A 15,672-nucleotide genomic window follows, 5' to 3' on the forward strand; every position below is an offset into this window, starting at 1 on the left:
CTGTCAGAAACCTATTTAGCAGTCAGTACTCGTCTTCAGGGAGATCTTTGTGACTCAGAATATTTTAGGAACAATTTGAAAATATACATTTTACTGCTGCAGACGACAAAAAAAAGAGGAAATGTTCAGGATGTCTGGATCAAGATACTGAGTCCTATAAAACTAAACATCTGCAGATTTAGAGTCAGATGCGATTCTTTAATTAACCTAAATGTCATTGAACCAATCAGCTATCAGCGTGATGACGATAAGTCTCTGGGTGCAACCAGGCCCCCAGGAAGTGCTCCAGGCTTTATGCTATTGATGCCATTGGGCCGAAAAAGACTTTTCCCATAGACTTAGCCTGACGTTTTGTAAATCAATGGATACAATTTTTGAGAGCACAGCCCCCGAAAAAAGACTTGTTTCACTATGAGGATGTGGTGACATTTGGAAAATCTATAAGAGCCTCACGATTAAATCATTGTATCTCCATTCAAGTTAGCAAAGCACTTAACCTGACGTTAGCAGCTCTGCGACGCTCGGCCACCGCAAATCTCTAGGTCGCTTGCTCCGTGGGCCCCACAGTATGAAAGATTTTTTGCCTTCATGCACTACTGAGAAACTTTCATAGGACTGAACAGGGCCCCGCCTTAAACGCTGTATCTAGATCTCTTTATACATCCAAGGCTTCCTCCTCTGTGTGCTCGCCTTTGTTTACAGTCCAATTGGCAAGTTGAGAGGCCACATACAGATTCATGATGCTCTGTAAACCGTTACTTGCATATGAATGCAGATAAATTAGGAACAAACTTGCTGAGTTGTCGTCAAACAATAGCTGATGGGTTCAAGGACTGCATTTCTGCCATACTTTCCGCCTGTTGTTGTTCTCACGGTAGGGTCGGGTAACTAACTCGGTACTTTTAAGAGTACCAACTGAATTACGTTACGAGCACTGATTCACATTAATCAAGTTTCAGTACTTCAAGGTGCTTCTGGGTGAGACAGTGAGCCACGTCCCGACTGCAACATGGCCACTGGAACCATTACTCAAGACAACGGAGTAGAATCCTTCCCATTGGAAATTACATTTGTGCTATTACAGAGAAAGTAAAGTAGTGGACAAAGTTAGCGTTTGGTTCAAATGTGAACAGTACCCAGCCCTACCACATGGACTATTTAAGGTTGGGTACTGTTAAAATTTGAACCGATACCGGAACCAACACTTCTTTTTTTTAGTACTGTAAATGTAAAACAAAACGTAATTTTGCTATCAAATCCTGCTCAAAGGTGATCTTTCAATACTCATCAGATGAAAGCCAGCATGTACCTGATACCAAAATCTTGTCCCGTTGCCGACAGATTCAGCATACATTTGCAGATTATGATTATGCATCTAACTCACTGTAATAACAATCATAGCTACTTGATTTGAATACTGAAACTCTGTTCATTAAATTTAAAAGCTCATATTATTAATGTAATAATAATAAAAGATAAGTTGGAATAATACAACTTCTATATTTAATGTGACGCGACCTGCTAGAGAGAGGACGTCTCATTCTGTTGGAGCTGTTGAACTGGAGAGGATGATACTGAACTGAGACATGCATACAGACCCCGAGGGCAGCCGTCGGAGAGAATTCAATGTGCCGAAAGATGCCGCAAAATAAATATATAAAAATAAATCTTTCCCAGATAGTGACGTGCAGATTATCTGTACATGACTCGTGTGACAGCTCTGTACCACTTGAGAACCTGATTCTTACCAAAGAGCAAATTCATTTAAATTGCTCGAACGCGGTACATAAAAATGAATCTGTTTATACTGCTGCTTCTTGCCTGAGGCCCAATTTATCACTGTTATGATCTACATTAACTTTTGAATAACTGTAGACATTTGTAAAACTGAATTGTGAATAATGTCTTTACATAACTGATTTTCTATGTGTAAAAATAAAACGTTTCAACAGGATCTGATGCAGCAGGATTCTGTTTTTACTAAAAATGTACATGATTTCTCATCTCATGGTATTTTTGCTGTACAAACACATGAAAAACAGACAGTAGATCCTTTGTCATCAGGTAAAACTCACCTGATAAAGTGTTGACTGTGATTTTAGGAGGATCCAGAGTCTCAGTCTGTTTTCTTGTAAAAACATTTGCAGAAAGTCAAACTTACATGAACTTCTGTTTCTTCCGAGCCTGAAACTGCTCCGTTTTGCTTTTAATGGACTTGATGAGCAGAGACAAACCGGGGTCCATCGATTTCTTTGAAGCGTCCTCAACTGTTGCAGCGTCAGAGTCATTTTCCCGCTTCTTTCCAGCCACTGCGGCGGGCTCCTTCTGTGTGGGCGTGTCCCTCTGAGCACTGAGCATGTCCTCCATGCGGCGCTGCTCCTCAGCTCGTCTGCGCTGCTTCTCAGCCAGGATGCTCTGCGTGGCTTTAGTCTTCTTGTAGTTGGGGTGTGACGGGTCCAGGTTGAACAGGTGGGAGGTGAACATGGCCTGGAAGCGAGGGTCTTTAACGTCCACCTGCACACACACAGACAGACAGCAGAGGGTTTGTATATAAATAATAACACCAATGTGGACACATTGAAATCACCACACTTGTGTATTTGATCTATTTTATCATGATTTCTGCGGACTAGTGCAAGTAAGAATGAAGACTTTTTTTAATGCCACTCCAAAATTTACAACCAAATTTACAATAACCAAAATTGGATTAAATAAGAAAAAAGAAAAAACATCAATGTTTATTCTGACATAAAACATATTTTTTCAGGTCTAGTAAAAAGTTAAAATGTAAAATATCTGGCGCTTGTTTGCGAGTTGTCTTAGCAATTTTGTGTTTCTCACTCTGCATATGAGATTCCACCATCTTGATTCCCATCAGGCCAAGTATGAAAATTTTTTTTGAGTTGAATTGGTTTCAGCTATGTCACAGACTGTTTGTTAAATAATCAGTTTTTGTTAAACCTACGCCTCCTCTTGTTGTCCAGGATACAAGGACAGCTCGCTAGCAGACTGTGGATCATCTGTTCTGAGCGTCATGGCTCAGAACTTAATGTGAGTGTTGTTCCACTACCCTGATGTGTGTTACATTAATGTGAGAGGCATTCCGTAAATTTTATATAAGAAATAGACTGAGATTTTATGACACATCGTCAGAAAAAAAAAAGATTCATGCACTCCTACGTTCCATGACTTAGCATTTTCAAGCCTAATCTTAAGGACACACCAAGCCAAACTGGGCCGTCGGTGAACGACTGGCGCCCTAGTCAGTGCGGTGTTCTGCATCGTTGCCCCTCGTCAGCCTCTGTCGGCTTTTTTTCTGCCAATTCAGCACGTTGAATTGCTGATGGCAGAGCCCGGTGGTAAATGAAATCAGTCTGTCAGTTCAGCTCAGCGCACGAGAAGAGGAATGAAAGTGAGGAAAGTAAACAAAGAGCTAAAGTCAAGAAGGAGTGAGACCAAAACAAACCTGTTTCATAAGGTCAGATTATTTTTCTCTTCAGCAGAAACGTTTCCTGATGGGTTGAGTTATTGTTCATTGGCACAAGGTAAATATCAGGTGAGAATCACCAGAGACCCCACGATATGATATCATCATTACACTTTTGTCACAATACGATATTATTGTGATTTAAGTGTTGAGAAATTTATTGGCCTACCCTATTCAACTGTTAATTATGTTCAAGGAAAAATTTTCCAGCATCTGTCTTATCAAATAGGAGAAAGTTTTAAAGATTAAGTTTCAGTGAACTGAAAAAGAAAATTATTTTATTATTCTAGTACCAAAAGTAAAATTTGTATTTGCAATATTAATTATTCATATAATAAAAGAATCTATAGCCTAGTCTTCCCGTTTCCCTTTTTGAATGAAATACAGACGACCCCCGTCTGTGGGTGTGGAGAGTCGGCTGTGGTGTTCGCGGTGTGTTCATGTGCAACTTTTTGGCTGAAGCACGGCAACATCAGACAATGCAGCAGGGGGCTCCTTGTATGTGCAATGCTAGTTGGCAATAAAGCTTTTGTCTCCCCTCTGATTTCTGTCAAAACATCACTCAGCTCTTGTGGTATTTGTTAAGAGGTTCTCTGTGGCCTTAATTTAGTCTCTACGTGTCTCTGCACGTGGTCACATACGCTCTCTCCTCATTACAGGAACAAGTGAAAGAGGCTGCTCAGAAGAAAAGTCTGTGGACACAGGCCCTTAACTAAGATTTAAATCTGTTTAAAACTTCATTATACCTGTGTTATAAACCATTTATTAAATATTTATATACTGCTTATGAAACCTAAATGTGGGCTGGTTAAAGTACCCCATTGACATCCATTGCACAGAGGTATCAGCTGATATCCAGCACACATCTGAAAAGTGGGACAGACAAAACCAAAAATATCTTCATGGCTGATTAATGCACTAATTGTCACAGCAGGTAAGAGAATACATTAATTTTGAGTTAACTGATCCCTGATTTTTTTTATTTATTTATTTTTTTTAAGTAAACTTTTGGAGCACTGGTCCAGCTGTCCAAACCCAAACATGACAAAACATCGTATCATTAAACAGACCTGGAAGTCGTCGCCCTCCAGCGGCTCCTCGCCCTTCTTCAGCAGCTTCTTCCTCTTCTTCTTGCTCAGGTTCTGCTGCTCTACGATCTTGTCGTAGTTAAAGTGTTTGTGTTTGGCCTCGTCGGCGTCGTCTTCCATGAGCAGAGCCATCTCCGCCTGCGCACACAAACACAGGGTTACATGTTTATCATGTGGCTGGCGCTCTGACGCCCCGATCACACAGAAAGCGTTTTGCAGGTTCCAAAATACGAGGCCCATCTTCCCCATTGTTTAACAACTGTAAACTTGTTGTCATGACCACCACAGAAGGCCCACCTCTCAGATCATCTGACTGGACTGGACCGCTCTGAACTGAATTATTTTTTTTACTTCAGAGTTCAGATCGCTCGCAAAAACACCAGATGCCTAAAGCGCAGAAAGCAAAAAGCTTCACTCTCATTAAAAACAGTCACAAAAAGCCGCCTCCAGCTGCTAAAGTGCTTTCTGTGTGATCGGGCCCTGATCCACAGGTTTCCATGGTAACAGATGTGATGACCACATGTGGAGCTGCTGGGACTGATCTGACCTTTTGTTTCTCCAGCTCCTCATCCTCCTCAGCTGTCCGCTCCTCTTCCTCCTGTTGCTTCTTCTTCTTCTTCCCCTTCTGTTTCTTCTTCATGTCTGCAGACACATCAGAAAACACACTGAACCTTCCGGAGCGACTACATGCTGCCAAACAAAATCCAAACTCACAAGGCCTGCTTACCGTACCAACTGTCAAAGCTTTTTTAAGTAAGAAAATAAAAGGCGAGGAATTAATTACCATGCTCAAAGCTACATACATGCAGGGTTTGGTCCCATTTTGAGATTAATATGACAAAACAACTACAGTACACTGTCTATACATTTAATTTAACATTGAGTCGAGTCTACAGAACCAACCACTACAAATAAAAATACCTTTTGTACTTCAAAACCACAAAACAAATCAACAAACCCTGACATATTAAATTAAAAGGAATATCTGACCCACAAAATTTGGGTTTGTATATGAATGAATCACCCCATGTTACCCATAAAACTTGATGCTAAAATACAATATGAAACACTACTGTGTACGAGCATCTCACTTCAAGACACACCAGGGCTGCAACTCGCGAATATTTTCATTACTGATTAATGTACCAAATATTATCACGGTTAATCATTTAATCATTTAGTCCATGAAATGTCAAAAAAGTGTGAAAAATTATCACCACAATTCCCCGCAGCCCAACTCTTCAACCTTCTGTCCAACAGTCCAAAACCCCAAAACTCTTAATTTCCAATCATAAATGACCAATAAAAGGAGCAAATTTTCACATTTAAGAAGCTGGAACCAGTAAAATTTTACCTTTTTCCTTGAAAATTGACTGAAATGATTCATTGATTATCAAAATAGTCACAAGCTTGTCCTGCAAACTCCTGCTATGACAGGCTGACTGATTCAGTGACAATAATGATCACCTGTAGCAGCGAGCTCCTCTGCGAAGAAGGGGTCATTGAGATCCACGTCTGGAGGAAGCTCGTCATCACTGAGGTCTTCGTCATCCTCGCCCTGATACAAGAGAAGATATAAAACTAATTAATAAGACTACAGAGGGGGAGACTGAACTGAAAATATCTGCTCAATAAAAGCTTCTGAAGTAGATTATGTTGTTTGATCAGCATTTACTGAGTGGTGAACACAGTTCAGAGTCCAGATACACCTGTCGCTGTCTCTGGTGCGGCTGATGTGTCCTACTCACCTCTTTTCTTTGAGATTTCTTCTGCTTCTTTCTGTCTTTCTTCTTCTGCAGGAACTCCTCCCAGGGCGTCAGGTTGTCTTTGCCCTCCAACTTCTTCTTCACCAGCTGCTCCGTCGTCTCCCTCAGCCCTGCAGACAGACCAAACACACATATTTAATAAACTAACTACAGCCTGTAACTGCTGCTAACTGGGGAGTTCAGGACTTTTTAATGCAAACCATAAAATGGATGCTTTGTTCTGCAGAAAGGCTGGAAAAAATAAAGGTTATTTATTTAGCAAAATTAAATTAGAACTTATAAATACATTTATTCTGTTTATTTGGGGTGAGATATTGTTTTTAAAATGATATTTCTTGGGGCTTTTTGCCTTTATTTGATAGGACAGATGTGACATGACAGGGAGCAAGAGAGGGGGAATGACGTGCAGCAAAGGGCCGTGGGTTGGAATTGAACCTGTGCTGCTGCTCTACCAGGAGAGTTAGTGGGCGAAGTGGGTGAACTTGGCGAACACATTACAACCGGAGAGACTGAGATTCTATAACGAGGATAGTTTTTTTTTTAAGCTTAATTGAAGAGTAAAAATCAACCCTGGGGGACCTGGTTCTTTGCACCACTAAATAAGCAGACGTGCTTGTTGTCTTCGACTCATCTAGCAATTAAAATGTCACCCATATCTGATCTAATTAAGACTTATTTTAACTTCCACACTACTCAACACAGCTTAAATAGACCTAATTCACACACTGGAGATGAAAAGGTCTCCTCTTACCTGGCACCCAGGTGATCTCCATCTCCATGCCTTTGTCCTCCTGCAGCTTCTTCTCTTTGTCCTGGATGCCTTTCAGCAGCTCTCTGTACTTGGAGATCTGCTCCTCGCTTTTCTTCTTCTTTTTCTTCTTCGCCTCCTCCTCCTCTGGTTTCTTCACCTCCACTACTTCTGTCTGTTTAGCTACAAGAACAAGTAAAAGATCACGACTCATCAAAGAATAAAACAATGAAGGTGCTGCAACCACATGAATGTGTCTCTATTCACTGTCTCACCATCTGCTGTTGCGTCATCGTCTCTGCTCTCCTGCTCTCCAAACTCAAATCCTCCTCCTTCATTCTCGTCTTCTTCTTCGCTGGAGGAGGCCAGGTAGGCGTTGAAGTCCATGGCCAGCAGCTCGTCCTTGTTGAACTTCCTGTTCAGGGCGGTCACGCGGTCGTTGTCTGTCTCATCCCACGTCAGCTGCACCTAAATGGATTAAAGAAAGACACACACACACACACACACACACACACACACACACACACACACACACACATCAGTCCCAACGTCCTGTTTGTCTTTATTGGAAAATCTGTTTTTTCAACAACTATGGGTTTGATTTCAGATTTACTATATAATGATGAAAACTCTGTGTGTGTGTTCCACGTTTTTCTCCTCACTGACTTGGTCAATCCATGTGAAATTTGGCACAGTGGTAGAGGGTCATGGGAGGATGCCAATGAAGCAATATTACATCAATTGGCCAAAGGGGGGCGCTATAGCAACCGACTGAAATGTCAAACTTTGAATGGGCATATCTCATGCCCCGTATGTCGTAGAGACATGAAACTTTGCACAGAGATGCCTCTCCTCATGAGGAACACATTTGCCTCAAGAACCCATAACTTCCACTTATATAGATTTTCCACCATTTTGAATTTTTTGAAAAACACTTCAAATGGATCTCTTCCTAGGAAGTTTGAGCGATCTGCATGAAACTGGGTGAACATAATCTAGGGACCAATATCTAAAGTTCCCTCTTGGCAAAAGTTGGAAACTTCCTAAAACTGAGCTTCTATAAGGCAATGAATATTGCGGAGGGCGTGGCTCATCACATAAAGGTGTAGAACATCTCAAGGGTTTCACCCATCACCACGCAACTTTGTAGGCATATGACCACACATAATCTGAGGGGACCCCTCCATTATTGACCCCATCAAACAAAATGGGGGCGCTAGAGAGCTCATTTCTTATCTAGGCCTAACCGCATTGAAGCCATGACAAAACTTGTAGGGTTTGCTTTTCCATCGGACCCACAAATTTGCCTACAGGGGAATTCTGCAACCATTAATGCTCCTTTATGGAACTTCCAAAAGAGGTTTTTGGAAATAGCTTTGAGCATAACCAGGAAGTGCACAGCGGTGACGTGGAAGTCTGATTCCAATCTTCCCATAGCCAGGTGGTTTTCGGAAATGAACAGCTGCATTCCACTTGAAAAGATCACGTATACTTGAAGAAACGATTACAACACCTTTCTGAAGATTGGACAGCTCTACTTGACGTTTATTGATACTAAATTGAAACTGAATTGAAAATTTGAAGATAAATATTCCATGAGAAAGCAGATTTTCTCGTAGGAGTAAATATAATAACAAAAAATCATTCTGTTGTTACCTTTCATTTGACTTATTCTTTTAAATACTGACAATATTTTTCAAAGTCACTATCAGTCTTGTTACCTTTGATGTAGCGTTGGCAGACGAGGTGAACAGTTTGGGCGTGTAAGCTGAGAGGTTCACATCTGTGGCCACGTCTTTGGGCTCCTCGCCAAACTTGACTTCATCTGGAACAAACCTGTTAAAAAAGCATCAACAGCAGTTTTAAATCCCTGCTTATTTAGATTAGTTTCAGATCAGTTAGATTTGTATTCTCTCTTCTCTCACCGGAGGTCCAGGATGGAGCAGCTGCTCTCATACTCGTAGCCGTCACACTCCTGGTAGATTTTGGCAGCGGTGTCGACCGAGTCACACTCCACCACAGCGTAGAAATACTTCAGCCGCTTAAACTGGTAGTCACGCAACTTCTCTCTGTAATTTCTGAGACACACACGCTGTTGTTTCAGTCCAACAGGTCAGTTTTTCAATAAAAACTTTAATTTGTAGAAGCTAAGCAGTGATTTCTGCAGTGGTGGAATGTAAGAACATAATCAAGTACGGTGCTTAAGGTCAATTTTTCAAGTATGTGTTCTTTGAGTATTTTTGTTTTATGCTTCTTTATAATTCTATGCAACCACATCTCAGCAGCCGCGTTTCCACATAACACTTTTGGTACAGTGCCCTTAAAGCTGCACACAACATGGACATAAACTGAATTTCTGTTTTGGGTTTCGACCGCAGACAGTGCTGTTATTATGTGCGAGGGGTTGTTGCACAATGGTAACAGCACGAGAACGACACCCCGCCACTTTTCACAAGTAATGAAATGGAATATACGCAGTTCACTTAATCCAGTTGAAATTCATATACATTTTTTTTAAACACTTGAAGACCCAGTTCTTACTAAAGCGTGTGTGATGCAAGAGAGGCAATTAAAAAAAATGAATGGTCAAAGTTATCATTTTGATATTTAAAGTGTGTTGATTGATTCACAATGTCAGCTCACGCATTGAGTAACATGCTCATGAAAACATTCCACCTTAAAAGTTACAAGTAGCTGCCGGCAGTAGCCTTTGAACAGCACAGTGAATCAAATTAAATAAACTTCCTGTAATTTCATAGTTAAAGTTTATAGTGTGTATGTAAACTTGTAGAAACAGCCATTAGAATCCACTGTAGTTCAAGCAAGAGTGACGGCTCTCTACTGCTTCACCTTCAGTAGTGGATCTGTGTGCTTTGGTACACCAACAGAGGGACGACAAAAAATGGGGACAATTTTTTTGGTACCCTCTACTACTTTTCTCAATGTAAACAAAAAATACCCGCTCTACTGTGTACCAAACTGAACTGACCTGAAGCAGACTGGTACATGTAACAGTATTTTTACAGGGTTTTGTGGCTATTTTCAACTAAGTACAAAATAAAAGTATTTATTCCACCACTGCCCTAAGTGAAAAAGACATGTTGCGTATTACTTGTCCTCCTCTGTGTCGTCCTCCGAGTCATCTGGCAGAGCTCTCAGCTCCAGCGGCCCCTGAGTCTCCTCCGCCTTCAGCCTCTCCTTCCCAAACTCTGACGGGTAGATCTGGACAATACCCAGCATGCACTGCTGTTAATCTCTCATAAAGACAACATTCACCAGAGTAAAAGCTGACCCACTGCATGTGCCCCAATTTACACTGTGTCCAAACTAACACACACAAATCTGAAAAGACGATTTGTTTTCTATGTTGTTTTGTTATGCTGACTTTGAGATGGTGTTTTCTACCACTGAAAACCAGTAATGGAAGAAGTAATCAGATTCTTAACTGAAGTAAAAGTACCAATACCACACTGTGAAAATACACTGATGTTCTTGGATTAATTTTTCCTGCTGTAGATGTTTAAAGTTGTGCTCTTTTTTTTTTAACTCTCTATATACTGTTGGGTAGTTTAATTACAGCAGTGCATCATATTCTATAAGATCATCATATGTTTGTAGCGAGGCTGTCCTGTGAGAAACACGTATTTCTTATTATTCGTCTTTGTGACACTGAGTTTTTTTAAAAGAATTTATGAAGAAGTATAAAATGGAAATACAAAAAAAACCCAACCAAAAAAAACAAATTTGATGCACAGTAGACAACTGGCTTTACCTTGACAGACAGCACAGCTCCTCCTTTAGGTACGAAGGACTTGAACAGAGCCAGCAGGTCTCTGGCTTTAATCCGGTCCCAGTCCATGTTGCAGACGGCCAGTCGGGCAGAAACCTGACACACACACAGTTAAAGCATGATTTAAGTGTTCATGTTTCCTGGTCAGGTCAGCAGACCTTCCTCCTTCACACCAGACTCCACCTCACCTCTTCACTACGTGGAGCATCTTTGGCCAGCTCCCCCCAGTCGTGTTCAATCTCCTCTTCCTCTCGCCTCAGGATGGCGTCCACATCGTCATCGTCATCTTCATCTGAGCTGGTCTCGATGTTTCCCTTCCCTCTGGCCAGATCTGGCCCGCTGTCACTGTCCTCCTCTGAATCCAGACCGGACTCATCATCCTCCTCTGATCCACTCGCCATGTCACTCTCATCTTCTGCATCATCACCATCGTCTTCATCATCATCATCATCCTCCTCACTGCCGTCTGTGACACTGTCTCCCAGGTCAAGATCATCCTCCTCTGCAGGTTGTTGCTTCTCTTCATCTTCATCATCTGAGGAAAAAATACAAAGCTGCAGTAAAAATCTGAGGCTCTGAGGACGTGGCTACAAATGTATGATCAGTGCACCATACAGATACTAGGACAACAAACAGTTTACTGCAGCTGCCTGGTTAACATAAAAATTCAACCTAAATGTAGAGAAATTCAGTAAGTCTGTCTGAGTCACAGAAACCAGGGGTCTCTTTTACCAAATCTGCAACATGAGCTCATTTCCTCTCCAGAGTGCTGTACTGTGAAGCAAGTTCAACATACCCAGCCTGGTTATCAACCAGTTCAGTCAGCTCTGGGTTTTACTACCCAGTCACGAGCACCTTCATGTGAAAGTGGCGGCGTTATAAATTACAAGCGACATCAGAACCATGAATGAAGAACTTTTTATGATAAGACATAAAATTGTACTCTGAATATGTCACATCACTCCAGACTTTGTCCATGTTAGGACACTTTTATTCTTCAGTGACCTGATGGGTCAGAGGTTGGGCTGTTGACGGGCTGTGCTCCCCAACTCTAAAGTTAACTGTCAGCATCAGTTACCATGGTGATTTATCCCAGTAAAAAGAGAACCTGCTTCATAGTACTGAAAACCCAGAGTTAACCCTGAAGTTACCTTGCTAACTTCAAATCCTGCTTTGTATTACAGGCCTCCGATTACACTGAGACATCGTACTTATCAAAACAGACACTGTTTGTGACTCATGCATTACCATGAGAAACTCCTGTGAGACTCAAATGTATCAGCAGCTCATGGGCAACAATCATTTGTGAAACTGGAACACTATTTGCGGTCTGTCCCTTAAAAATAAATTTGCAGTAACAAACAGGCACAGATGAGTTTCCTCGGCTGCATCAGTGAACATGAGGCTGAGAAACATCTTCTCACCTTCTTCAATGACTCTGACACCTCGTTCAGGCTGCTGTCCATCTCTGCCCTGCGCTGCTTTTCCTCTCTTCGCCTCTTCATCAGCCTTCAACAGCCTCTCCTTCACTTTTTTCTTCTTCTTCTTGCCCTCTGCCACCTTCTTGCTCTTCACATTCTCCTCATCCTCTTCGTCCTCTGAGTCAGAGACTTTGTAGAAGCGCTTCAGGTCCTCTGTGGAGGTTTGGTTGATGGGGCGGCCTCGTTTGTCCACCGTGTACTTCACCTTGAATCGCTTGTCGTGAAACATGGACTGGAAGCGCTTGTCGATCTTGATTTTGCGCTCTTTATCGGGCATTTCCCAGAATCTGGGGTCTTTCTGCACCCGGAGGAAGCGCTCATCGCCATCCTGTTTCTTTTTAGACGACATGGTGGCAAACTTGACGCGTCACCTGACAAATAAAAACAGAGTATACCTTGGGTAACACGTACAACGAGCTCTAAGTTTCTTTCTCATACCATGTGAACGTACGTCTTTATTCCACTAAATTGTTCACATTCACATGCACAAACTAAAAAATGATGCAGAGTGACGTAATCATAGACTTTTTCAATACTTCCTAGAAGAATCTGCAATTCTTCCTGGCTCCTAGTTTTGGTTTTCAGGCACATATCCTGTCTGCTTCAGTCTCAGTGTTTCCTGATAAAGCCACTGAACATGACCTGCTCCACAAATAGACAAGCTAGTGTTTATGTAACATTTAATATTTGAGGAGTTTAGCGGCCTTTATCATATGTAGAAGACCAAAAAAATGTTCACATTTCTTCAGTAAGTTGTTGAAAACGTATTGTTTTGGTTAAGCACGGGATTATATTAAAATTCTATGTCAAGATTATACTGATAATCATTCAAATGAAAAACTCTTAAAATGGCTCTAAAACATACTGGATGCACTTTACCTTTTATTTTAGTAGGAAAGAAGTTATTTTTTTTTACTGCACCAGAGATAATAGCTACATCTATTTTTCACCTAACGTCTTCTTTAGTGAAAAACAAACTTCTAAAAGATTTATTAATCCTCAACGAGAATCATTTGCCACCAGAAGCAACTCAATTCATAAAGACAACGATGTACACACAGTACCTATACAGTACACAACAATTACAAATGCAAGATACTACCAATAAATGACACAATAAAAAGCCATTTGAGACATATTCAACAACTGGGAGCACATTTATTAAAAAAAATTGACAGCTGCTGGAACAAAAGACCCTCTGAGTCATTGAGAGGAACACTAAGTGTCTTGAGTCCTGGCTCACTCACAAAATGAGCTTCTGAGTCTGTTAAAAACACAGTGTAAAGGATGACCTTCATCGTCCATAACTGTTTTTAGTTTGGCCCTTGCTCTCTTTGCTACAGTGACCTCAGGTGAGTCTGGAATAAGGTCAATCACTGAGCCAGCCTCTCTGATTATCTTACTGATGTGCAAGTGCTGGGTGGGACCTGCACAGATTTAATCCAGGGTGATTTATGAAGCGAGAATTTGGCAGAAAACAACAGATGTTGTTTGATTTTCCATCATAAATCAGTCACATTTTACAGACATGGCCTGGACAACCTGACAACATATTTTTATACAATGATTTTACGTATTCAAGAAAAAAAATATGGTTATCTAGGCTTTGACTAGTTCTGACACGAGTAACTAATTAGGCTGAAAATGTATTGGTGATTACTGTGATGGTCGATTAATAGTTTAGGTTACTCACCATGTAAAACCAACAAAAACTTTCTGTTTTGATAGTTTCAATAAAATAAAATTCTAAACCGAGTTTTTAAGCTTTTGTTCAAATATAATTAATCAGTTTCATATTATGAGATCAAAACATTTCAAGCTGTTTTGTACATTTTACAACTAAAAAGATCACTTGAAAAAAATGTAAACTGGTTAATAATCAGTGGTGGAAGAAGTTATCTTTTACTGAAATAAAGGCAGCACAGACAAATACTCTTAAATCCAAAAGTATCAGCATCAAAATATACTTAAAGCCATTACATAAGGAAGTTACGACGGGCCCCAGTGCACACTATTATGACGGCCCTAGTACAGGCTACTCTGCATATTGTCTGGACACAATTAGAGACTTGACCCTGGACAACATCAACATCACCCACGTTACATTACCCATTAATCATCACTGCATATCTGACAAAATAAATAAAGTGAGAAATCGATCATGTAATTGAATAGTTTTTAAGTTAATTTATCATTTTACTTCTTGTGTAGAAAAAATATATAATTTTGTTTTATATAGTGTCTATATAAAAGAAAATAAATATAAAAGAGGAAACCATGGTGCACATGGATTTGCTTTTCGAGGACATATAGCAAATGGCTTAATTTTTAATTCAGTAACATTCTTCTTTTATCATTCCTCTTTGAACACAGGTATATTTCCAAGGTGGCAATATGAATCACTTGGAAGGGCCCGCTCTCTCTATGGGCCCCTCCACCCCAAGGGCCCCAATGCAATCACACTGCCTGCTCTGTCTGTACTTACACCTCTGCTTAGAGCACAAAAAGTAAGAACCAATTATGCATATATATATATCATTAGTGATGCATTAATGTGTTCATTACTTGAGTTTTCACTTTATAGAGTATAAGTATAAAATGGAAGAGCACTGGAAATACTCAAGTACAGTACACTTGAGTGAATAAATGTAGCCTACTTATTTACATTTCACAGTTAGATAACGATGAAACCCCTCATTAGCTGCAGCTGAGTGTCTACACTCAGACTGAAACTCAGAGTCACCACAGAGTGAGCGTTTAATGACCGACAGAAAAACTGAGAAAACAACTGCTCAACAGTTTTAACTGTGTTACTTTAAACAAACTGTGATAAACGTCTGTAAATTAACTGTCTTGTGTCAGAAACCCTCCGCTGTGGTTCAGTTTCAGTAAACTCTGCACTGCGATCAACATGTAAACAAAATGTCCGAACAGTGAAGACGGACACAAACGGCGGGAAACCAGACCGCTGACAACATTAAACACAACACTGAGCGTGAACATGTCAAAATATATGTAATAAATCACTTTAAAACAACGTTTAAAATTAACAAATGTCATAAAAACGTACCGATACCGCTCTAGTCTTCTTCTACACGTGTTTACCCAGCATGCACTTCTTCCGTGACCTTTCTATCTTCCCGCCCCTTTCTTGGTAAGGCAGGCGAAAAGGGACAATTAAGGGAAAACGCGCACCGAAAGTACATGAATGTCAGAAAACTGTCTCGCTAACGAAATATGTTTTTCTTTGTTTGTTATCGATCAAAACTATTAGTATTCGTAATATATTTAGTTCAGATTGTTAGTTGTTGA

At 40.6% G+C, this 15,672-nt stretch overlaps 1 protein-coding gene across 1 annotated transcript; it reads right to left on the reverse strand.

Moving 5' to 3' along the window:
• Positions 1 to 2,096: 2,096 nt before the first annotated feature.
• Positions 2,097 to 15,501, reverse strand: esf1 (ESF1, nucleolar pre-rRNA processing protein, homolog (S. cerevisiae)). Its single transcript, XM_049572486.1, has 14 exons — positions 15,431 to 15,501; positions 12,304 to 12,731; positions 11,068 to 11,414; positions 10,862 to 10,975; positions 10,202 to 10,311; positions 9,015 to 9,167; positions 8,811 to 8,925; positions 7,365 to 7,557; positions 7,093 to 7,272; positions 6,324 to 6,451; positions 6,043 to 6,133; positions 5,123 to 5,217; positions 4,558 to 4,713; positions 2,097 to 2,514 (listed from the first exon to the last, which is right to left on the reverse strand). The coding sequence occupies exons 2-14, from the start codon at positions 12,707 to 12,709 to the stop codon at positions 2,158 to 2,160; spliced, it is 2,445 nt and encodes an 814-aa protein (XP_049428443.1). The 5' UTR covers positions 12,710 to 12,731; positions 15,431 to 15,501; the 3' UTR covers positions 2,097 to 2,157.
• Between the last annotated feature and the right edge of the window lie 171 nt (positions 15,502 to 15,672).

Source organism: Epinephelus fuscoguttatus, linkage group LG3 (genome assembly GCF_011397635.1).
Source record: "Epinephelus fuscoguttatus linkage group LG3, E.fuscoguttatus.final_Chr_v1".
Taxonomy (NCBI): domain Eukaryota; kingdom Metazoa; phylum Chordata; class Actinopteri; order Perciformes; family Serranidae; genus Epinephelus; species Epinephelus fuscoguttatus.

What these genes read in the sequence shown, in the direction of transcription:
- esf1 (XM_049572486.1), bottom strand. Translation starts at nt 12,709, where the DNA reads ATGTCGTCTAAAAAGAAACAGGATGGCGATGAGCGCTTCCTCCGGGTG. An exon ending in CTGCCAACGCTACATCAAAG is followed by an intron (nt 7,558 to 8,810) that starts GTAACAAGACTG and finishes TAATCCATTTAG; the next exon opens with GTGCAGCTGACGTGGGATGA. An exon ending in AGGAGCTGGAGAAACAAAAG is followed by an intron (nt 4,714 to 5,122) that starts GTCAGATCAGTC and finishes TTGTGTGCGCAG; the next exon opens with GCGGAGATGGCTCTGCTCAT.